This window comes from Etheostoma cragini, chromosome 22 (genome assembly GCF_013103735.1).
Source record: "Etheostoma cragini isolate CJK2018 chromosome 22, CSU_Ecrag_1.0, whole genome shotgun sequence".
NCBI classification, from domain to species: domain Eukaryota; kingdom Metazoa; phylum Chordata; class Actinopteri; order Perciformes; family Percidae; genus Etheostoma; species Etheostoma cragini.
This window is the reverse complement of record NC_048428.1, coordinates 12,502,268-12,526,691: the sequence shown is the minus strand read 5'-3', so window position 1 is coordinate 12,526,691 and position 24,424 is coordinate 12,502,268. Positions and strand designations below refer to the sequence as shown.

General features: G+C 39.4%; 1 protein-coding gene across 21 annotated transcripts in view; it reads right to left on the bottom strand.

The window, feature by feature from the left end:
- eya1 (EYA transcriptional coactivator and phosphatase 1) overlaps positions 1-24,424 on the bottom strand; it is a 63,121-nt gene that overhangs the window by 24,048 nt on the left and 14,649 nt on the right. For 3 of the 21 annotated variants that reach the window (XM_034862254.1, XM_034862249.1, XM_034862252.1), the window contains exons 3-8: positions 7,204-7,331; positions 6,489-6,554; positions 5,006-5,083; positions 2,933-2,999; positions 2,428-2,573; positions 1,435-1,572 (exon numbers count right to left, since the gene is read on the bottom strand). In XM_034862254.1, coding sequence (XP_034718145.1) covers positions 1,435-1,572; positions 2,428-2,573; positions 2,933-2,999; positions 5,006-5,083; positions 6,489-6,554; positions 7,204-7,327 — 619 coding nt within the window. In that variant the 5' untranslated portion in view covers positions 7,328-7,331. Of the gene's footprint in view, positions 1-1,434; positions 1,573-2,427; positions 2,574-2,932; positions 3,000-5,005; positions 5,084-6,488; positions 6,555-7,203; positions 7,332-9,088; positions 9,448-14,806; positions 15,108-24,424 lie in introns of those variants that run through there. The other 18 variants (XM_034862256.1, XM_034862255.1, XM_034862260.1 and 15 more) reach the window with 11 other exon arrangements.

Genomic DNA, 24,424 nt, shown 5'->3' with positions numbered 1-24,424 from the left:
GGGAGGGCTAGAGCCACAGAGAACTCAAGGCAAAAATAGTGGTCAATCTGTCATCTAACATGTTGGTCAATTACTAACGCACTCAACGCTACATAGGGCAGCTGAAAGCCAGAGATAGCACCAAACAGTGAAGAAGAGAAAAAGTTAGACGGAGTGAAGAGAAAGACAGCGTAAGAGCATAATACTTAAAAGATGAATGGGCACATAATACTGTCAACGTGAGTTAAACCACTCAGGGCAGGATAGTAGCTTGAACATTCTGCTGTACATGCTCCGTCTCTTCTTCCCTTCCTTTTCTCTCTCTCGCTCTCTCCCTGTGCACTGCAAAACTCTGGCTGCGGCCGACTGTATTTGGTTAAGAGGCGTGGAAAAGAGGCTTCCCATGTGCTCTTGAGCTGGCGTTATTTATTGAGAGTCTTTTCAACAACATGTGGAGATGTTTCTACTGTCACACATTAGATATTACAGGAGACAACGTAAATACTATGCTAGCTGTTAGCCACCTGACGTTGCCCAGTGCAGGTGGAACGGAGGCTTTTTGAACTAATACAGAGTAATACAAACACAACATGACAGAAGGCTACATTTAAACAGAATGTATGACTGGACAGAGAGCAAAAGAGGGGGAGTGCAGGGCGCAACAACTCATCTTTATCGGTTTCAAGGCCATAAATCTCTATGGTCTCAGCTCTAAAACAAATACAAATATGATCACAGGGAGAGACAAAACAAAGGCTGGGGAGTGGGGAGGACATGGCTGGTGCCTCCTAAGTGCCTGCCATTTTTCCATCTGTGTTGATTCTTTTATGAGGAGAGGAGAGGAGAGGGAGGCAGCCGTCGTGGCTGCACATAATGACCGCCGGGATGCAACAATCTTTTGGGGTGAGTTCAAGGGCCGAGTTGTGAATCAGTCTGGCGCTACATGCTGTTAAATCAGGACCAGAGACCTCTTTCTCTAATCTTTAAAAAAAGGATTACAATAAACCTTATGTGAATGGGCTAAGCAGAGTAAACACATGCAGAAACATTGAAATGAGACAAAGAAAGAAAGAAGAAAGAGGGGGTGACATTGTGACACCAGTGATTTTTGCAAAAACATTATAAAAGAGAGGACAAAGAAGACAAACTGAAGAAATAGATACATACAGAGAACAAAACAGCAAAGAAATCACCAACCAGATTCCCACCATGTTTTTTAATTGTTGGTAAATCAAAATGTGCTTTGTAGTTTTGTAAACCTCTCGTGATGTTGACCATTTTAGCAATTTTGCTGCAAACATGTTACAACTGTAAAATGTGACAAACTGCTAGCTTTAAGAGAAAGTGATTGCATCTCACGTGCGTTGTATTTTGAAACAATACAAAACGGCAAACGGGAAGATTAAAAAAAAAAAAAAAAAAAAATCAACAAGGGATTCAAAAAGATGTCCTCACCTTGCATCTGGTAACTGTAGGGAGCCTGTCCTGTCTGCGGCGTGGTGAAGCCAGAGCTGTAGCTTAGGAAGCCCGTCTGTCCCGGGGATTGGGATTGGGTTAGACCCCCCTCCGTCTTTATGCCTGCCCACAATGGACCTAAATCAGTTAGTGACACCAGATCGGTTTGATGTACAGACAACAGTCAACACAGGTTTAAATTACATTGGACACAGCAAAGGGACACAGCCTCTGTCTGTTAGCATAAAACACTTATTACAATGGACGAACGCTGATTATCTGATTAAAGATTTCTACTATCATCAGATGTTCAGAAATATTATCTCACACTGGGTTCTGTCTCACTGCAAAGGAGTTGTCTACTTGGCTGTGCAAACATAAAACACGTTAGGCCTATGAATGTTTGATTTTATGTTATTATTAGTAGTGGTATTAATACTATCATCATCATTTAAGGTAGGTCATCTGTGAAAAATATTCACAGGTAATAAAACATTTTTGTTGTATTTGTGAGTGGAAGTTGCTACTGTTTACATTCAATCAGTCACAATGCAGCTTCTATGCAGCAATAGGTTGCAGGACTCCATTCAAATAAACAGTGTAAATTCCTCCACATATTGGAGAGTCTGTTGGGGTCAAAACACACTAAAGACTTTGGATAAATAAAGCCTACAGTGAGCCATGTACTATGGGCTTTCTCTTGCAATGCCAGGGAAAACCAGGTTTTGTTTTCAGATTTGAATCACTAATCTTTCAGATCTATCTGAACAGCTTGGCAAGCACATTCTGTTTTATTGCAATGAAGGAGAATATGCAGGCACTAGACAACAACTTAGCATCGCTACTGCTCCTGATTTACTTGAGGAAATGTGGGAACAGTTTATTTGCATGGTCTTGGTCCATGACCTTTAGGAAGGACAAAATATTTACTTGTAGTTAACACGCATCTTTAAGCAAAACAAGGAGGTTTCGATGTGTGAGGAGAAATCTTACCATAACCTGGGATGCCATAGGGCTGGCCAGGCTGGGGGTAGCTAGCATAAGCTGCGGCCTGCTGCATTCCTGTGGTGTACTGCGTCTGCCCATACGCAGCCATATTTTGGGATGAAGGGGTAGGAAGAATATGCGGATATGTTCTGCTATTTAAGAAAAGAAACAAAATACAAAAGTTAGAAGGGAGGGCAGGAAGAAAGGGGACCATGTTTTATACCAGACACCAGAACTCAAACTCCGCTAACTGACACATTCCTTGTGAACACCAAGCCAAGCTGTAGGACAGATAGCATCGCACAGCTCATACACATAGTAAAAGAACAATAAATGGCAAAGGGAATTTTTGCAAGATAATAATTACAACAGATTTCAGAATGCGCAGGCTGCAGACATCCAGGCAGACAAAGCTAGTCAAAAAACCCTGATCTAGCAGAAGGATCTAATTAAAGATCCAAATGAAGTTGAATGCTGCTTATTTTTTAAAGAAAAATAAAAGAAGCCTTACTTGGAAGGGTAGATTTGTGGAGAGAACTGGTGAGTTTGTCTTGGGCTGAAGCCACTGGTTCCAATAGCTGAGGAGAGTTAAAAAGAAAAGAGGCAAGCACATATTTAAACATTAAGAAATAAGGTAAATATTATCTTTTGCCAACAGAACTGGAATCCAAGGAAACAGTAATTACATCGTATTGCTCTATTTATTTCGGTAACCTTATTTAAGGTTGAAAACCGGAGAGCAATAATGAAGTAAAATAATCAGTTAAGAACATCAGGTTTTTCTGCTGACCTGCGTATCTCTGAGATTCTTCTGGGCTGCTATGACAACCGCTGGTTTAAACACACACAGGATGGTCTGAATCAGTCTCAGCCTGTGGCTTCAGTTGCCTTGGGCCTTTCAAGCCACAACCACACTGGAAGGGCCCTCACTGATTGCAGGTAATGAGTGCTACTGCATAATCATTCCTTCATTAAACATAAGACCATGTGGTTCCTCGGTGCTGTTTACTCATAAAAAGGTTCAGCCACAAATAACTCACAGAAGTGAACTTGCTAAAAATCTGCAGTAAGAATTATATAAGACACACAGTGGGATTTTTCAATCGTCAGCGTGAGGTAACACCTCAAATAAACTCTAATTAATAGAAAAATGGGAATTTATATTAGTGCTCTTAATGTTGCCTGCAGTTTTCAGTTCCAAGATGTAAAAATCCTATTTGGAAAAAAAGAAGTCAAATCTAAATAAAGAATTTAAATTACCCACATACAAAAGATCCAGTTGTTAAACCAATTCCATTATTGGTTTTAATTTAATAAGTCATTTTTCAAATAGCTGCCATAATTTATTGCATCTAAATTTGGAATAACACACAGCAGGTTAACATTAAATTATATGACAACACATGAATAAATTTAAATTTAATAATGCATCTAAATTAAGTTCAGCAACAATCACAGCTTTGCTGCATTAGTTGCATTTAACTGCAGTGGAGTGGCACAGTTTTCAAACATCTGTCTAATTGGTCGTGACATGTAAAATGAGGGTTTTGGTTGCGGGGGAGCGCTAACTGTATGTAACTGTATGCTGTAACCCTTCACACACGTTATTAATATTGAACACTTTCCCCACATCAGCAGCACCTGCCACTGGACAAAACCTGCTCTTCTGAACGGAGCTTTGGGTTTCCCCGTGGAGGATATGAGGTATAAGATTACTAAATTTCATTAATATTGTCAAAGACAAAAGTCATAGTAGTGATTTATGCACTTCTAGTGTTAAGTATCAAATACTTTGTTAAACATTTAAGGAAATACAGAAAGATTAGCAGCAAGATAATACTATGCACAGCTGAATGTAGTACTGTTAATACATGTTTATAGAAAATAGACGAGAGTGCTGCAGGTTGACATAGATACTGAGGAGGGTGGAAAAAAGAAATTATCACATTAGTGATTATTTCTTTTATAATTCCTACAATTTGTATTATACACTGAGGTCCTGGCTTTATTTAGAGCTGTCATTGTGTGTGTTTACAGAATGTGTGAGTGTGTGTATGTGATGTTCCCGGGTTGAGAGGAGGGTGTGAAAACCTTGGCTCTGACAGGGCGACAGGGTAACAGCCCGTGAAGAGCGAGGGCCAGTGGGACGCCATGTCACTCCACCAGCCAGACAGGTTCAGTGCATTACAGGTCATAATTCAGTCCTCGCTGGCATGGGAACCAGCGGTGTTAACACACGTGCATGCAAGCACAGCATGTAAATATGCTGACAAAAGGGGGGGGGGGGGTAGAGTTGCTTGTTCTAAAACACTCAGACACTCTATTGGTGTTTTAGCTGTAGTAACACTTCCTGGTCACCCATCTCTAGGCTCATCTCTTACTAATCAGTTCTGCAGCTGCGTTTGTGTGTTTGAGGCAGCCAGATACATGAACGAACGAACGAACACAAACACACACACACACACACACACACACACACACACACACACACACACACACACACACACACACACACACACACACACACACACACACACACACACACACACACACACACAGACACACACAGACACACACGCCTCACCTGATCCTGAGAAGCTGTCTAGTGAGGTGTCTGCTACTGAGGTGGCGATTTCGCTGCTACTCATTGGCTCGGATTTAACTGCAAACAAAGAAGCCACATTGTCAACAAAAGCACCAAAAGTCTGGAAAAAGAAAAAGAGATCAGAATAACGTTGTGATCTTTTTTTTTTTTTTTTCTTTTTTTTTCACATTCACAATATAGCAAAAAGTTACTCAGTGTAAAATAAAATCAAAACCGCACAGGGAGGAGGGAGTAGTCAAACAACATCACAACAGTATTAACAACAATGTCAGAAAATGTAAATGCATTCCATCTGTATCCATTCAAGTAGTTTAAAGATTTACTTTTGGTATTTATCTTTATCATGAATTTGTTTTGATGGGATTTATGGTGTAAGATATTTATCTGTATCATTGCTCTTTTTGTTAACCCAGAAAAAAGCATTTTACATTTAGAAATGTGTTTGAGCCATTTCCTTATGTAAAGCTTGTGGATTTATTTTAGAAATTTATTTAAACTCTTTCGCATTGGCAATATAAATCAAAGTTTAATGTAACAGTACATTATCCAGAATAACATTGTAATTTACATTAAATGATGAATTACTGACTTATCAGCAGATAAGTGTAGCACTAAATAAAAATCAACACATTTCATGTGTTCTGGAGTCACAGAAAAAAAAAGTGCTCCGCGGGGATGTAAAACTACAATTGAAATGTCAAGGAAATGTATGGTGTATAAAATCGTTTTAAGAGTGTAGCGAACGCTGTTTGACCTTGGCTCCATTATAAGGCTCAGCGATAGATCTGCAAAGACAATTTCACAGTTTTCTGACAGCTCAGGAATCTTTGAAATCAATCCATTTCACTTCAGGCGAACTGGAGGACATTTTTTTTCCCTTTCTCTTTTTGGCAAAACAAATTGACAATGTGGGCAAGGGAGTCATGCTCAGTAGAATCCCCCATGGTTGAAGAAGCCGTTTGCTGTCATGTTTTACATGTTTCCACTATGCTCATTCAGTGCAGAAACATATGCAGACAAGGGGCAATTCTTTTGAACAACACACCGATGACAAAATAGTGGTAAGGTACATGCATAAGCTACCCCACCATCAGGTCACAGAACACACAATAAACACTGTATTCAGGAAACGGCATGGTACGTCCAAATGAAAACAAAATGCACAGTATGCAAGTTTGCAATCTGACCATTCATTAATAATGGACTCAAATCATGCTTTAAACAGAAGACCACAACAACTACAGCAAATACCAAAGAGTTTCTGAATGAAAGGCACAATAGTTGAGGCAACTTTGAAATTTAGCAGCTGATTTTTGGGACAAAAAAATACAAGTTCAATGTCTTCATAAGTGAAGATATGGTTCAAAAAAGCAAAAGTACAAAGAGTTTTATTCTTTATCTTGCTCTCAGTTGAAAACACCAAGTATTGTCCTTTCATTTGCGTCACCAAGAGTAGACAAACCTGCAGCGGACTGTGAGTTAGAACCTAACAACCAGTCTGCCGTGGTAAGCATTGTGATGCTATCACCTATGGGAAAGAAAGAATTGCAAAGGGACACATGACATGTCTGCACCACGTCTATGGGCCCTGTGTCATGAATACACAAAAAACTAAACTGAGCTCAAAGCACAGACTATCCTAAAGATTATGTGACATGGGGGATGATTTTAATAGGTTATGTTGGTTTGTGACATGTGCATGACTGCTTCACTAAACAAAGGCTCAGATTTAAGCACAGGTGAATCACCTGACTAAATATCTATGTACAGTAGAGACCTCATGCAAAACCCCGTCATTCCAATTCTGTGTGCTTTGAATAATTACATGGTTGCCTAAATAAACAGCTAATAGTCACTGGAAAACAACTACTGGTTGCACTGAATTGTTGAAGCAATACTTGCAAATAAGACAGCAAATATGAAGTGCGTTTTCTCCATTATTTTACCAGCCGTTTAATAAAATACTGATAACAAATATTGGTAATTCATCTTAGAAAAATACCCTGATATTTTAACGCACAACATTTCAAATTCATTATGCTACACTGAATTACTTTCAGATCAAAAAGTTGGTTTTGCATTGAATGTAACAATACAGCTTCTTTCCCTATTCTCAACCTTTTTTTAAATTTGGAATCGCATGCAAGACAAAGAGAGCAACAGCACCGCACACATACCTTCAGTGCCATTGGGTGTCATGGAATTGTTATTGATGTGGGAGTTGTCGAGGTTGAGACCATTAGGAGATTCACTGCTTCCACATACTCGGCTGTGAGGACTGGCTAGATCCTGCATTTCCATAGACCTGACATGATACACACACATGCACACACCAAATCAAATTACACATTTCACTCTGGTTTCAGGGAAGACACGCAGCTCTGATACACAATGCAGTGTGTACAATATGCATTCGGTACATATCCAGTAGTCCAGATTTGGATGAATAAAATGGTGATGATCGAAAATTTAGAACAAAGCAAAAGGATTAGTAATTAGATGCTGAGTAAAGAATTATTCTACCAAAACTACATTTAAAATCTATAATTCACGGCGCAATTTTACTAATGACTGCGTTGCACGTGTTCATTTTCCACTGAATTTCAACAAATGAGGTTTTTATGCAATGCCAAAAGTCAAGGCTTAAAAATTAGCATATGAAAATCAAAGAAATATAAAATGTAAAATGTGACACACACACACATACACACCCACACACACACACACCCACACACACACACACAGAAAAAAACAGAGTGGAATTGCAAGCTATGAAATGAATAGTAAACATTTTGACAAGGCAGTTTCTGATTTGATACATTACAACAATCACTGCAAGTCACCGTTTTACATGAAGTGAACACAAAGTGTTTACTGTCAATTTAATTTGATGTATTTTTAAGCAAAATGGCCTTAAGTGTATATCATTTTGTGTTGTATCGAAGACTGTTAACAGATGTTTGCTGGTTTGAGGCAATGGTTAATGTGCCTGTTAAAAGTGCAGCACTCTGCTTGATTGTAAGAGCCCATGCCTCAGTGATAGGCAGATGAGAAGCTCATGAGGCATGCGTTTGCTCTGGCAAGCTCCTTAATTGTTTCTGTGTTTATACAAAAGACCACGCCACTGAAAACATTATTCTATCTTCTCGTTTGTGTGCTCAAAGGATTTGAATGAGTATAGACAATGGAGTAGTAGAGAGAAGGCACAAGTGATTTCAAAAGTATGACCAAAAACTCTTGACCCTATTTGTCTCTGCCACTGTTCCAATCGCAAAAGTAAGTTAATGAAATTAGGAGAAAATGCTTTGTACATAAAACTCCCATTTCCAATTGTATTCTAGGGTTCTGGGTATCTCTGCTATCGATAAACATTGGCCTTTTTATACAAGGCCACAAAGATAAATGCTCAAGAAACTGAGTAGACTGAGTGCTATCAGATAGCACCAAGAAACCAGAATTATGTGATAAAAAGATTAAATTATGATTGCATTTACTCTATTTAAGATAATATTATAATGTTATGATATTATGATACTTTTTAATAGATTGTGAGAATGGCCTTTCTTGTGGTTCAAACACAATTGAATTATCAACTGAAACTATGTACTATATATATTGTTTTAAGCATTATATTACAAATAAAAAAGACTAAGATAAAAAGGACATCAAATCAGTAAAGAAAATTATACAAGAGGTTTTTTCAGATAATACCTGGAAGCTGCAATGTCCTTTTCCCGGATGTATATTAATTTACTTGTAGCCTAAACATATCACACTCTCCAAGCATACAACACCACTGAGGTAGAAATATAAGTACATAAGGATAGTCGAGAAAAACCTAACCCTATTCCTATATTTCGCACCTACTATTTAATCCCGTTTTCTACTTTGTCCAAACTTTTTCTCATTAGCTGGTGGCTAAAAACTGTTAACTTTCTCCAACAGGAAACAAAGTAGGCTGAGAGAAGTTGAGAGTTGTTTAGCAGAGCGTCTCAGGCAAATCTCTGCTGCCACGCAGAGAGCTACATGTCTCGGATGCTGCTGGCTCAACTGTGCTCTTACCTGGACCTAGATGGCTTCGAGTCCTCACAAACCCCACTCCTTTCTTTATCCTGCCTCCACCTGCCCCAGTAGAAACAATGTCACTCCTTGTTATTGCAGCTCGATGTCACAGTCCAGAGCCATCCATGACACAAAAAAGGCTTGTCTGAGAAAACATTATTGTTATTCTGTAGCAGAAAGGGAAGAGAGGGCTAGCGGGGGAACAGAGGCGCACATTGTCTCTCTCCGAGTCACAGCCCTACTACGCTGTTGTTTCCTCCTCCAGGTCCTCCCTCCTCCCTGAGCAAGGGAAGCACAGCCAAATGACGGAAAGGTGATTCATCATTGGTCTACGACAGCTGCAAACTGGATTAGCCCTCCCCCAATCAACATGCAAAGCGGCTTAGCCAAGGTAAGCAGGAAGGGGTGGGGGGGTTGTGGGGGTGAAGGAGTGAAGGTAGGCAGAGGGGTTGGGGAGAGCAGGGGCTGAGGGGCAGCAGAGGGTGGGAGAGCCTGCCCGATTTCCTGCTTGAGGTAGCCTGCTGCTCGAAGGAAGATGGGACTTGTTGAGCGGAGACAAGTCAAGCGTGACACCCCTAGCATCTTCAGTAGATCTTTCATCTGCAATTGACACTATCTGAAATTTATCAGCACTCCCCCTCCCGGAATACTGACAGGTCCTAATGACCGTCAGGGCTGCTTCCCGCAGGCTTGCCCCAGCCTGGGGCCATGAAACAGCACAGACATACAAAACTTCCTAACTTCACAGCCTGTTCACAATGGACAGAAAGGCAGAAAGAAAACACTATATACACTCACACAGACATAGTATACATGTTTCTTTTTCTGTGGCAACACAAAAACGTGTGTTTGTGTCTTTTTCTTTAACCCAAAGAGACACATAACTCATGCCTGAATGTCTGCATGCACACACTTATGCACAGGGCACTTCAGAGGCCCCCTAGATCAGTGGTGCAACACACACACACACACACACACACACACACACACACACACACACACAAACACACACACAGAGAGATCAGTGGTGCATCTCAGACAATGAAGGAGACTGGAAACAAGAACACGGAGAGCATATGGAGCCACATATGTTTCCTATGACGCTACGAATGCCTCTATTACTCTCCTTTAGCTGACAGTTACATTTTGATGTCCACTGTGGCTCTGCTCGTCTCTCTCCAAACATCAAGCAGAGCCATATACTTGCATGGCTATAACACTATATTAGACCTGACTAGAGTCCACCATGGGAATACAGGGTCCAAAAAAGGTCAAAGGTATTCAATTGGTCAGGAAAAAAGACATATAAAGTATTTTTTCTCAAAAACCAGCATGACTTTTAATGGCTGACTGTTTACATGAGCCAGGGTAACCTGAGCTGCATGGTCTTACGTTTTTTTTTCCTCTTTTTTTCAACAGGCTTTGCTCTTCACACCAAGGCAAAGCCTTCATGAATACCATTCCAGCTTTATAATTTGCCTACTTTCCCACTGCTAATGCTACAGCCATCTAAGCAAAAATAACCATTATATTTCATTCTCACTTCTGAAGCTACAGACAATAGCGGTGCCTGCTCCTGGCACTCCCCAATACTAAACATATGCAGAGGGGGTGTAAAGAACAAAAAATACCAAAGGAGAAGAAAGTCCACAGAGGTAAAAAACCATAAAGACGAAAGAGAAACACATTTTGCCACAGCACATTGACAGCGATCACAGAGTTGGGGGAAGTTGTGGTAAAGAGATGTGTGGGGTGTGTGTGTGTGTGTGTGTGTGTGTGTGTGTGTGTGGTGGCAACTGGTTTCTCTGTGCAGCAGTGCAGGCCAATGAAGCCATTACATGCTGGTGTCTCAGCCAATATTCAGCAGGTGAAAGCAGCCAGGTGAAGAGACAGAGGGGGAAGATGGGAGGGGAGAAGGAAAGGGGGTAGGGATTTAAAAAGCACAAATCTTTCTACTGCGCTGCTATATTATAGATATTAAAAGGGCTGCATTCGGCATCTTTAATGTGCTTCTTAGCTCAACCTCAACTGCCAGGTCTTTCAGCTAACAAGAACAAAGCTAGGCTAGATGAAGCGCTTGAAGTGTCAAGAGAAAAAAAGAAAAGAAGTGCCACAACATGCTTCACTCACGGCTGTTTGCTGGCCCTTGTGTTTCGCTTAACTTATTTCAAGACCTGCATCTCCAAAAAGGTAAACACAGCCACAGCCAAGCTTTTAGCATAGATCATCTCAGCATGCAGGCTGTCTGACCCGGCACAAGTTGTTTCTTCCCCTTTGCTACATATTCCATTACTATTCAGCAAAGAGTTACCAAAGTGTTATATTCCCTGCATACTTTTAACAGATTTGTTTACATTTTCAGATAATAACATGTACTGTTGCAAATAAAAAGAATCAAACCAATAATCAAACCAAAGATGACACTGAAAAATAAATATGAGTGAATATGGTTTGTTTATTTTACGTTCTCCACTCCCGGTGTCATCTTTAGATATTGATTTTATAGGGTATAGTCCATAGTCCTTTGAATTTTACAGTTTATGTAAGCCATGTGTTGTGAGTTACAACTTTTGAAAAACAATGCTATAATCAAAATCTAACTTTAAAACAACTAATCCCCACTTAAGATTGTCAGCTGAATCCACATGGTGGCCCAGGAAAAATAAATCCACTCTCAAAGAATGTAGATGCAGACAACAATTGAACACAGATGTGAGTGGAATTAGGCACAGTTTACAAAATGCTACACTTCACTTGTGTCTCTATACGTGGCCGAAAAAATGACGGCTGCCAGCCAATGCAACATTAAAGAGCTTAGTCCTTTTTCATCCTCAAAAGTAAAGTATTTTAGATAAGAGAGCCATTTCATATTTTTTATAAAATGGATAGCCATTTGATATGATTTAGTCATTTTGAACAATGAGGGCACTTTTATAAAAGGGAAATCAGTTTTTCAATAAATGTATTATTACATTAAAAGAAAACTTAATAAAATGGATAGTTAAACCATTTTTTTTTACATAAAATAATATATTACATGTGCATTTATTTATACAGATGAACTTTCTGGTCTGTATTTGGTACATGCACTAGGATGGAACGAGACTAGGAATGAGACTTACGGCGACAAATTCGAAAAGCACATAGTGTTTAGCATGCAACTTAAAATTTTGTACTTGTCTGTAATTAAAAGCACAATCATTAACAGATGTGCTGTGTGCTGATGTGCAATTTGTCTCTCTCATTTAGTGCAATCTGACATGGTGCTCCAGCAATTCACTCAATAGCTACGTTAAATCTGTTAATACTGTGCTCTTCAACCTTCAAAATTATTTCCAGAAGGCCAGTTCGCCTTTGAGGAGCCATCAAACTAAATTTAAGGTGCACATTTTATCACAACCTGCCTACCACCGTGACCACCGCAGAACGAGAGAGGTTTTGCAACACAATGATGAAAGAAAGTCCAGTGACAAATCTTCAGGGTTATATCACTTTAATGCTTGTGGCATGTTTCTCTTATTTTCTCAAATGTGAAGCAATATCTATAAGGTAATGAAATGATTATCTACGCAAGCTACAAAGTAGAGGAAATTCTAAAATTGCTTAGTTCATATCAACATTGTACAAGGTGATAAGATGTAGTTTTATTTTTTAGAAAAACAAATATGTAATCTGTACAGAGGCCCGTTGAACTATAGGCAAATTTGCCGTCCAATCCCTTAAAATACAATTTCTGTTGAGTGTCTCAGCTCCGTGGCTTCCTTATCTTGCACAACGTAAACATATTGCCATTTACAAACAAACAAAAAAGTAATGGCAATAAACAGAAATCTTTCAAGATCCTTTCAGACACATATTTCCGATTCAAACAGTGGTGTGTTAACAAAATAACAGCCCACTGTATTTAGTAAACACCCTCTGCCCACTAATCAACCAGCATGGGCTACTTAATAGGCCATACCCCCCCCCCCTTTCCTTACTAATAGCTCTATCAGTGAGGTTGGATTAATTAGCCCTTTGTGTCTTTCACCATTTTCAATCTCCGCTCTGGGTGAAGAGGACAAGGGCTTAGCATGCTAGACACATCTATACGGAAGGCATCAGGCCTTGGGCAAACAATGCCACCGTCACCGCCGACCACTCCTGATTGTACACAGTGCTGCTACACATGCATGGAGCTCCGCAGTCTGGCAGAGAGACCCTGATCTCTTCCAGCGTAAAGCAAATACACAGTGTAAACAGTCCCAAATCAGCCTGCTCATTATCTCTTAATTGGATAAATAAGGTTATTGTGTGAGTGAATGGTTGCAGCAGGCGATCACACACACTCTCATGTTTGTCTGCATGGAGCGGAGGCCACTCCGCGGGCAGGCTGGCTCACTAGCCTATCCAAAACTCTCCATTTCCTTTCTTTCATCTACACACATACACCTTTCTAAACACCAAAAAAAAAGCAGGCGTTTGAAAATGACAGGAATTAGAGGATGAAAAAGGAAAGAGAGAAAGAAAGCACAATTTGAGATGAAATGCCCTTCACACACACACACACACAATAATTCCCTGACTTGTGATGTAAGCCTGTGATCATACAGAGAAGATTGAACCACAACATCCTTCAAATTAGGGAGGCTAGTGATTACAGCGGGTGAGTCATCTTTACGCCAAATACTGGCGAGCCGAGATGCAGCTCGGCCAGGAGTCGAGGCCCGTTGTCTCGGTCAGAAGCCGAGAGCCTCTCAGGTCTCCTCGCAGCATTCCTGGCCTCAGCAGATGGCATTAGATGTCAACTGCTTTAACTGTGTTGGTTTTGTTTGTTCTGCCAGTCAGAAAAGGACTCCTGCAGGGACCAGCATGTTTTCCTAGCCTGATCAAAAATGTAAACTGGGCCGAGCAAAGGAAGATCCCATATTTCAAAGGGGAATTTGTTTACATTTGTATGTAGGATATAACTCTCATGCTAACAAAATTTAAAAACATATTTTTAATTATGCATGGAGAAATTTCAGAGTCATATTATTTAAGATGGCGATTTTAGGGGATATTTTTATACAAATGTAATTTATAATTACAGACAAATTGGAAAGTTGCATTTCTAAAACTATTCAACTCATTCTGTGTGTACTGCTTTATGAAAAACAGGACATTTATTAAGATGTTAAGAAATAATGAAATACACTAATGTACTATGAAGTGGTATTTAAATTACACATTATATTTTTAAATTGACTTCATTATCAGGATGTGAGTTGCAATTAATTTCAGTTGTAAATGAAAACTTAACATTCATCAGGAAGATTTGTTTATTCTATTTATCTATGATTATAAATAAATTGCAGCTAACCTGTGAAGATTAAAGTCTCTTTGGTTAATATTACCATTATTAGAAATGTTTGCTCTAGCTCTACCTTATTACAATTTTACAATAATAAAGATGTAGTAGGTGCTGCTTTAAACAACTATTAATGACAAGATAAGTGAAGAAATTAAATGTTTACTCCTATAGCTCTGTTTATATGAATGCTTTAATTGAAACATACATCTTGAATTAAATGTTGATTCAAATGTACAAATTAAGGAGATAATTCCACAAACACACACATACACACACACACACACACACACACACAAACACAAACACACACACCGTAAAACTCAAAAATGGGTAACACAATACATACAACGTATCAAACATCATGTACAAATTAAAGTTATACTCACTACAATTATGGTTGAATCTCTGTGTGTTTATCCCTTCTTATATAAAAAAAAAAATTCTTCTACAGAAATCGATCAGTCCTGCAAAACGGACAGCAAACTTTGTAAAAGTGCTCTTCGAGAGTTGGTAGAATCTGTAGGACAAGAAATGTAAACTACAAGACTACTTTTTTCTTTTTCATTTTAGGTGTTGGAACCCATGGAGCCCCGCGCGGTATCTCAGGAGACCCGGTCCTAGTGAGAAAGAGAGTTGTCCGATTACTGCTTCAGGCAGTGACTAGTGAGTGTCTGAGGAAGAGGGAAAAAAAGAGAGAGAGTGAAAGAGCGAGGGAGAGGGAGGGAGGGAGGGAGGGAGGGAGGGAGGGAGGGAGAAAGGCAGTGAATGAGGGTGGGAGAGGAAGCCTGCTGCCGTTTGAAAAAGCAGAAAAGTTGCTCGGTGCTCTCTCACAGGAAGACTTTGGGTCTGGAGGAGGCACGGGGGAGTTGTGCCTCACACCAGCTCCCCATATGTCATTCACTCACAGCTTTAAGCAATAGAGCGCTCTCCAGATTGTATCAGTGGAGACTAAGACAATGAAATGGCAGATCTCTCCACCAGCCTGCCTGTCCACTGGAACACCAGGCTCCGCTCACACACCCCAAGGGCCCACACTTTCTTCTCTTCTCCCCTTTTTCTCTTGTTTTTGTTATGCTATTTTTTTCCCCACAAAGCACATTTTTTTTGCTCTCTCGTGTGAGTCTTAGGTCGCGGCTGGACTTCTCTTGGTCATAGAGGGACTTCAGAGGGTAAACAAGGGCTTAGGTCATTAGCTTAGGTGATGGGAAGCCGGAGGTCTGACAGCGGCCCAGCAGCTCAGCTCTGTCCGTCTCCACGGCAGTCTAGTGGAAGTCCTCCGTCAACACATACACACCGCGTCTGTGTGCAAGGTAATGACTGCCTTCTGTCTGCTCCAGGTTATTATTTCAACTGTGCGAAGCTGCTACACAAGGCCATGCTGCTACTGATGAGCTCAAACTGGTGATTTATTGAAGCTGGTGATGAGGCTTGTGCAGCTTTTGCTTCAAAATGCCATTTTGTTTTTTCAAGAATATCAAATCTGTGTAATGAATGGTTGAGAAGTCAATGGAGCATTAGACATTTGTTTAATTTCCACATAATAAAACAGTGGGCCAAATACCAACTGTAATACTTAAAAATGATTACCAAGAAAGAGGAAATCATACATTTACCATGGTAAAGAGGTGGTGACACAAGAAGAACACCTACGGCTAGAAGAATAGTATACTGTGTTAGCGGTTGGCTCATGTATGCGCTGCATGCATGTTAGTCAGTGGGCGATGACGTGATAGATGTATGTCACTACAAAAGCACATTCAAATATGTTTGTTAATGTATGGCATATTGTTTCAATTAAAAACCAAAAAAATAACAAAAGTCAATTTCTACATGATCATCTGTAGAGTTCACATTCTATTCTAAAAGCAGGTCAAAACCACCCCATCTATGTAGCAGTAGTTAACAAGGAGCTGACAGAAATAGAGTCAAACTGCACCGCTCCTGATTTAAATACAGTACAGTAATGATGTGGACGTGCTGGAAATGCAAGTGCTACCTTCTTTTCCAAACCAACTGCCCACAGGTAAATCCATAGGCTCACGATTCAATATCTAGGCATGAAATATATGCACACGGAACAGGTTCTTGATTACTCACTTGACTAATAGATGCTTTGGGACTCTCAAGTAACTATTTCTAATAGCGGAGGGGTACACGTGGCAATTAAGTTACTGCATATACTCTGTCGCTCTCTATTTCAATAAGCAGCTGTTCAAAATTAGTTTGAGATGTAATTTTGCAAGTGAGTTAATTTCAAATTGCACAGTATAATTATCCTGAGTTGTTTATGTCTCAACTAAACTCAGATTTTCCTTGTACTCTTCTGTATACAGTGCTGTATGGTGTGTTTTGAATCAAGGCTCCAATCAACCTAGCAGTTTTACTGAGGATGTTGATCATTATTTTCATGTTCCACAGTATTGAATGAAATGCTGTTAAATGCAAACAAACAATATTGTGTAAAATGTAGGTTTAAATTTGAATTTAAATTGTCAAGATGTTGAGTTTGGGAATGATGCACATGACATTAAGCTTTTTTTGTTTACCTTTTTATGAATAATATTCACATGAACTGTATAAAATACTACAGTTTAAGAGGCACTGGGACACATTCAACATAAGAAAACCTCATTGCACATAATATTTTCTGCACCGATAAAATCTTAGCCTAAAAGAATCTTCTACAACTGCCAAATAGAAGCTTAACAAAAGATGCACTGATACTGTTCGACTGACAGCAGCGCTAAAACATCACTTGCCAAAAACTATATCAAGTAAGAAATTTGAGAAGTGAGCTAAGATTAAATGTGAAGCCGTTCTTTATTAAGGATTATCTTGATTGGAGTCAATGGTCCTCATGTGGGGTTGCAGGGATGCCTGCCTGCAATTTAGAGTGAAGAGAGATCTGTACTGTCCTCCACTGCCAACAGGTTATCCACTCAGCTTCTCACACACATGAAAATAGACTCACTTTTAAATTGCTGTTTCCATTTTCGAGATAGGGAATGCAGGGGTAATGTACATCTAACTTGAATCCTAGCGATTGGAAAGTTTTAGATCCTAAACTGCAGTGAGTTTTTCCTCTGTTACACAAAGTAGAGTATCTCAGTAAAGTGAGTTTGCTTATCTTGACAAGCAATACATAAACAGTGTGAAAGGTGCAGGACCGGTGTGACAAGGGATCAGTTGGTACAGATTAAACAAAATGCTAACACCCTAGTGACACAGTTGCAATATTTTCATATGCACATGCTGCATATTTGTTTGGGTAGAACTACTACAGTGTTTATACAATGTTACACATTAAGGAGGGGGATCAAGTTCCTTTTTTGACATAGGTCTCAGCAGAGCATTAGGCTTCAAACCTTCCCCCAAGAAGGGAAATCTGAACTTGGGATAACTTTGGATGAAGTAACAGTTTTTATATATTTATACAGACATTACTAGGTGAAGTGTTCACTTATTTACTAAGGGGAAACATAAAAAAAGACCTTAACTACACAAGCCTCTCACCATCCAGTCTTGCCCCTGACACAAGTGGGACATTAAGTTTGCTGGATGGCAATTTGTCAAAGAGGTCTCTAAGTGCTAGGTACTGGATATTCCGGAGTTATTCAATGTGCATAGTTTCCTGTTGAAAATAACTGAGCTGTACAGAGTGACATATCCTTGGTAAAGCAAAGCAGCGCCAAGCAAAAGTCAAGATCATTTTCAATACTATTCAATTTGTCCGCTGTTCCCACAGTTGTGTGTTCATGTGAACTCTGTAATGCTAACTTAAAAGCAACTTGCATAGCAACAATGACAGCTAAAGCAATCAAAGCAACAAAAGAAGCACCCAACATAATTTTGAGGCCCAACAAACATTTTACCTTAAGTTTAGGATGTCTTTCTGCATGCAGAATTCAAGTATAAACAATATAACATTAACCCATCCATCTACCAGGCTCTCATTAACTCTAAAGAAAAACTTTGATGATGACAAGAAGCCACCACAAAAAAGATTTTGACAGTGCAGACAGATAATTTTGAAGTCCCTCGAGGTAAATTAGTAGTGAGTCAAGTGCTTTCAAGTGGTGAATGAAAGTTTCGAGTGAAGCCAGAATTCCTGATAAACAAACATCAGGTTGGCCTGCCTCACCGAGGAGCAGTCATTAAAGTAAACACAGCATACCCTTAACACGAAAATACATTGGAGCTTTCCTCCACAAAAAGCGCGGAACAAAGGAAATGGTTAACCTCAGTGAACGTCACACACTCAAATAAACCTGTAAGAGACCTTATTGTTGTAGCCATTTGGTTCAAAGCTAAAAAGAAGAACATGCTTTGAAATGAGTACATACCCATGTGTATCTAAAAGAATAAAGTTAGTAAGCAAACATGGCGCAGGCAAAACTTACAAATGACAAAAGTAATTTCTAAATGTTGTCTTTGTTGTGTTAAAAATCCCAGTGCATGCTAAGTAGTATTTGATTCAAGAACACTCAGTGGACACATTTATCAATGCATATACCTTGGGAGACAAGTTGTACTTTATGACCAGTGAGGCACACCTGGAGAAAGTCTATGAGGACCCCGAAAATCCTCAGACAGACATTTTATTGCTCTCCAATGGCCCCAAAAAAGGCAAACAAGCACACTTTAGAGACCTATTACTCAGAATGAGACATCACTATGGCTGGAAGTATCACGGCGGGCATATCACTTAAAATATATAGCCTGTTAAAAAATAAAGAGAAAAATAAGAGTAATTCAGCTTAATAAGTCACATAAGTTTTGTTTATTCAATATATTTAGATTTTTTCGTCTTCCATAGAATCTGATTTATTTATCAATCTGTGATTCAAGAAAGGTACAACACGCATATATGCGGGGGCAGAAATAATTCTCTAAATGCCATGTGTCTCCTCATTCAGCTATCCAAGATAGATCAGGGTCCAAAATCTTTGAGGCAAAAAGTAGATGCATGCAGGTGCAGGATACCCTTTATTTTAGAACACCTATTATTAATATTTGTCCACAAGGTTTGCAATGTGTTTGGAGCCCCAATTGATGTCATCATCTAAACCCCTGCTGTGATCTGGTTACCAGCTAGGCTTGTGTGATTCTCAATCAATAAAAAAACGTGCATCAAAAACTGAGCAGCTTTGTGAGGAAAGGATTTCATAATATATTAAACAAAACAGATTTGAGCCAATTGCTACTTATTTTGATCAGCATCTTTGTCCTGTCACTTACACCAGAGATTAGTTTCAATTTTTTGACACACCATTTGGACTTATGAAATATTCAAAAATGGCAAGGGTGATCTGTGATGAAATACTATCAAATACACAATTTTCGATTTAATTAATTTAGAAAGGAGTTTTTTGTTTTTCTCTCTTTACTCTTCTTATGTTGAACTGCTCTTGTCAGGCCACAGTAGTCTGCAATCAACATGAATATCGGATGGACCAATTTCTAACAAAACGGCAAAGCTTTTATACTGTACAGTATGGCTCACCTATTCTACATAACACAAACAGTGGATAATTGCTCACACCTAAATACACTGAATTCAGTGTTGCATGAAGCATAACACTGGTGCAGTTTGGAATGATTCTAAAAATGTGAAAAGTGAAAAAGATTTTAAAAAACAATGCAAACCAAACAAATGGCAACCATAAATAAAGGCTCACTAGGTAGAACACACAGTATATGTTTCCCGATCTTTCTTCTCAAAAATGCCCTACAATTTGACAATTTGCAAACAAACATTTAGATTTAAGTTGCAGTAAATTAAAACAAGCCATCTTCTGCCTCCGTTCCCTCATTCCATAGCTGCAAACTTGAAACTTGCAACTGCTAAGGAATAAAATTCAGCACATATTAGTGAGTATTATAAATAAAGTAGTTGGTATGATGGCAGTGAATGGATGGTGTAACTTTCTAGTAGTAACCTGGTATTCCTGTTTAAAGACAGAGCCTCGTCAGCAACGCCACTAAATCTAAGTCAGCTGCCCCCTAAAATACCAATATGTTTAGTAATAAATTTTCAGCACCACGCTAATGGCAGCATTTGTCAGGGCTGCCCCAACTGTCTGGGTCCGCTTCTGACTTGTGCAGCCCGGGCGGCCAGAAATGTGGCACTCCCCGTCTCCTCCACAGCTGCCTGCCCAGTTGGGCCCAGGTCAGCAGAGTACCGGGGGCCGGGGAGCTCATCAGTAGACTCGTAGTTGGACGGGCTTATAAGGAAGGAAGAGCTGGTCATCACTGGAACTTATGTTCACCAAACCACCAACTCCCAATGGGTTAGAAAACAAAATGCAGAGGTTATAGATTTTACTTCTGCCCTGCCCCTCAGACTCACTCCCTGTTCCTGTACACCCTCCCCCACACCCCACCCCAACTCCCAACCCCTAAGTCACTCACCAAACCCCCCCCCCCCCCAGTCCAGCCACTGTGACATTTGTGAAGCCAGGAGTCCACGTAACAAAAACACATTAGGCAAATGTCTGGGGTCAAACGTCTGTTTGAATTGGCCAGATGAAAGCCACTTAGATTGGGTCTGTGCCATTCTGCTTAGATACTAAATACAGTTACTAAAGAGGCAGGGGTGTGCGAACCAGTGGTTTGTTTCACTGACAGAATATGCTTCCAAAGGACGATACAAGAGTTTGGACGAGGCTATCTAAGCCGGGGGTATTACCAATCTATTCCTAAATAAGTATAAAATAAAAATACTACAGACCGGAAAATAACTTATATTTAACCTACGCCCACATTTGTTCTCTAAGTGGCAAGTGTAAGTGAACACAGCAGGGGTATTTGCAGTGACGAATGGGCATTCCCATTGGACACCAGTTTTCAGTAATTTTAAACTCCTGGACAGATTTAACAGCTGGGCTTATCTGTCTACCCGGCCTTCTTCTACATGTGCACCAAAGCTCGGATTATCTAGGCACCAAATGTCACTCATTTTATGGAGCAGCAGGAAATACGCTGAGCTGCAAAACATTTCACAGCCTTAAAGACAGTGTGAACTATTAGCAGCTTGCCAACCAGTGGGTGCCTCCAATCATGTAAGAGGGAATCATGACAAGACGTTCCAAAATAACCAACGGGAGGATCACAGTTTAAGACTATGCAAGGAGAGTGCTGACGTATATGCTATTACCTTAGCCCAAAGTACCTCTCGGTGACATCTGTGCATGTGTCTGGTACTTGTCGGTGGAGTCATCGTGAGCAACGGAGACAGCCTTTCATTTATTGTTTTTACTAGAGCACTACTGCTACGCTATCAATATCCAAAGAACAGGAAGAGCAGTCCAAGTTACTTTACAAATGAAAAAACAAAGACTGAATCATCCAAGTGAGGAGACCACTAAAAGTGGGTTATAACAACTAAAATAATAATCAATTGAAAATAAACATCAATCATCTCTGTTCAATCCAGTTTAACTGTCCACTTTCTTAAGACCTCAGACTTTGCAGCTTCCTACAGTTCATTTGGACAAACATATCATTGTGAAAGACATCAATAGAACCAAATGGACTTAAAGATATGCCAACTTTCCACGTTTGTTTCCTCTTGATGTGTTTGGAACAGCAGTGGCCCTGCTAAAAGGTGACTTCCTCTATGAGGAAATGGAATTTTTAATGCACTCCTGCTTAAAGCACACTCTCTCTTTGTACTTGTGTGAAAATATGTTGTACCTCATCTAGCTAGAACTACCTACAAGTGATTTTAGGGCAAACCGCCTCGAAGTTTACAGTTTACTATAGCAGTAACCCACCTATTGGTGTACAACATTTCTCTGTTTCAAGGTAAGACCTTGATTCAGTGTAAGACCTTTTGCTATAGATAACACAACTGTTTTATGATCTTACATCGTGCTCTTGAACAACTTGTATTTTTGCTAGAGATTATCAACAACAAAAGCAAAATTTGAAAGAGAAAAACATTGCATAACCTCCTCCAGACAGGACAAGTCCTTTTGTGTCCATTAGAGAATAAAGTCTAAGTGGAAAAACAATTTCGTTGTGTCCTTTCCATAAATTGCTCAACGTCATTCCTGTAAACTTGCCATCTTCTATCGTATAATTGTATTTGTTTCAAAGCAGCATTACTGGAATTTACAACAACTCGTGAAAAAGACTGTACAGTAAAAGGTGCATTTCAAGAGGAAGTAACAGACGGACTAAGGTAGGTGAATAACCCCAACAATAATGTTAAGAATGAGCATGACGGTGAAAATGTATTGACAGGTTAGATTTATGTGCATTAAAAAGCTTTAAAGACAGGAGTGATTGATTGTTAGTTAAGTTAATGTATCTAGTCCATACACTAAATAGATTCCTATTGATATCTCACCTCTTTTAAAAGTCCATCTCATTCCATCTATTTTCTACCATCTTCAAATATTCTCTGTTGAATTTGAATTTCTTTCTGTAACCACATTTGGTTATCAAGAAGAATTTAAAATTTTTCTATATACTTTCTTTATCTTCTAATTTGGCAACAATTAAAGCTCTTGAACAGAACCTTGAAAATGTTTTGAGGAAAAACAAGTGCAGTAAAATGTACGCAAAAAAATCAAATGGAACCACAAAAATAGAGGCAATTAAAATACAATATATCACAAACCCCAATTTCAATGAAGTTGGCATGTTATGTAAAACGTAAAAAAAAAACACAATACAATGATTTTCAAATCCTTTTCAATCTATACGCTACAAAATCAAGATACGTAATGTGTAAAATGATAAACTTTGTTTTTTGGGAATTATTCACTCATTTTGAATTGATGTCTGTTCCAAAAAGCTGGGACAGGGGCATGTTTACCACTACATTCTTGCTTGATGTACGACTTCAGTTGCTCAACAATCCGGGGTCTCTGTTGTTGTATTTTGCGCTTCATAATGCAACACACTTTTTTTTTCTTTTTTTCTTTTTTTCTTTTTTTTTTTTTAAATGGGAGACAGTCTAGTACCTGCACTTTACTACAAAGCCATGCTGTTGTAACACATGCAGAATGTGGCTTGGCATTGTCTTGCTTAAATAAGCAGGGACATCCCTGAAAAAGACATTGCTTGGATGGCAGCATATGTTGTTCCAAAACCTGTTTGTACCTTTCAGCATTAATGTTGCCTTTACAGATGTGCAAGTTACCCATTCCATGGGCACTGAAACACCCCTATACCATCACAGATGCTGGCTTTTGAACATTGCCATGGTAACAATCTGGATGATCCTATTCCTCTTTGGCCCAGTGAACATGAAATCCATGATTTCCAAAAACAATTTGAAATGTGGACTCGTCAGACCACGGCATACTTTTCCACTTTGAGCCAGTCCATCACAGATAAGCTTGGGCCCAGAGAAGCCAACAGCGTTCCTGGGTGTTGTTGATTTATGGCTTTCGCTTTGGATGGTAGAGTTTTAACTTGCACTTGTAGATGTAACGACGAACTGTGTTAACTAAGAATGGTTTTCCACAGTGTTCTTCAGCCCCTGTGGTTATATCTTTAATGTATCTTTTTAATGCAGTGGCGCCTGTGGGATCGAATATTGTTTTTTTGGCCTTGCCTCTTACGTACAGAGATTTCTCCGTATTCTCTGAAACTTTTGATAATATTACAGACTGTAGATGACAACATCCATGAATTCCTTGCAATTGTATGTTGAGGAACATTGTTCTTAAACTGCTCACGCAGTTGTTCACAAAGTGGTGAAACTCACCCCATCCTTGGTTGTGAATGACTGAGCCTTTTGAGGATGCTCCTTTTATACCCATCCATGACACTCACCTGTTTCTAACTCATCAGGTGTTCGAGCATTCCTCAACTTTCCCAGTCTTTTGTGGCCCCTGTCCCAGTTTTTTTAAATTTAAGTCATTGCAGGCATTCAATTCAAAATGAGTGATTATTTTGCAAAAAAACATTAAAGTATATACACTCACCGGCCACTTTATTAGGTACCCCATGCTAGTAACGGGTTGGACCCCCTTTTGCCTTCAGAACTG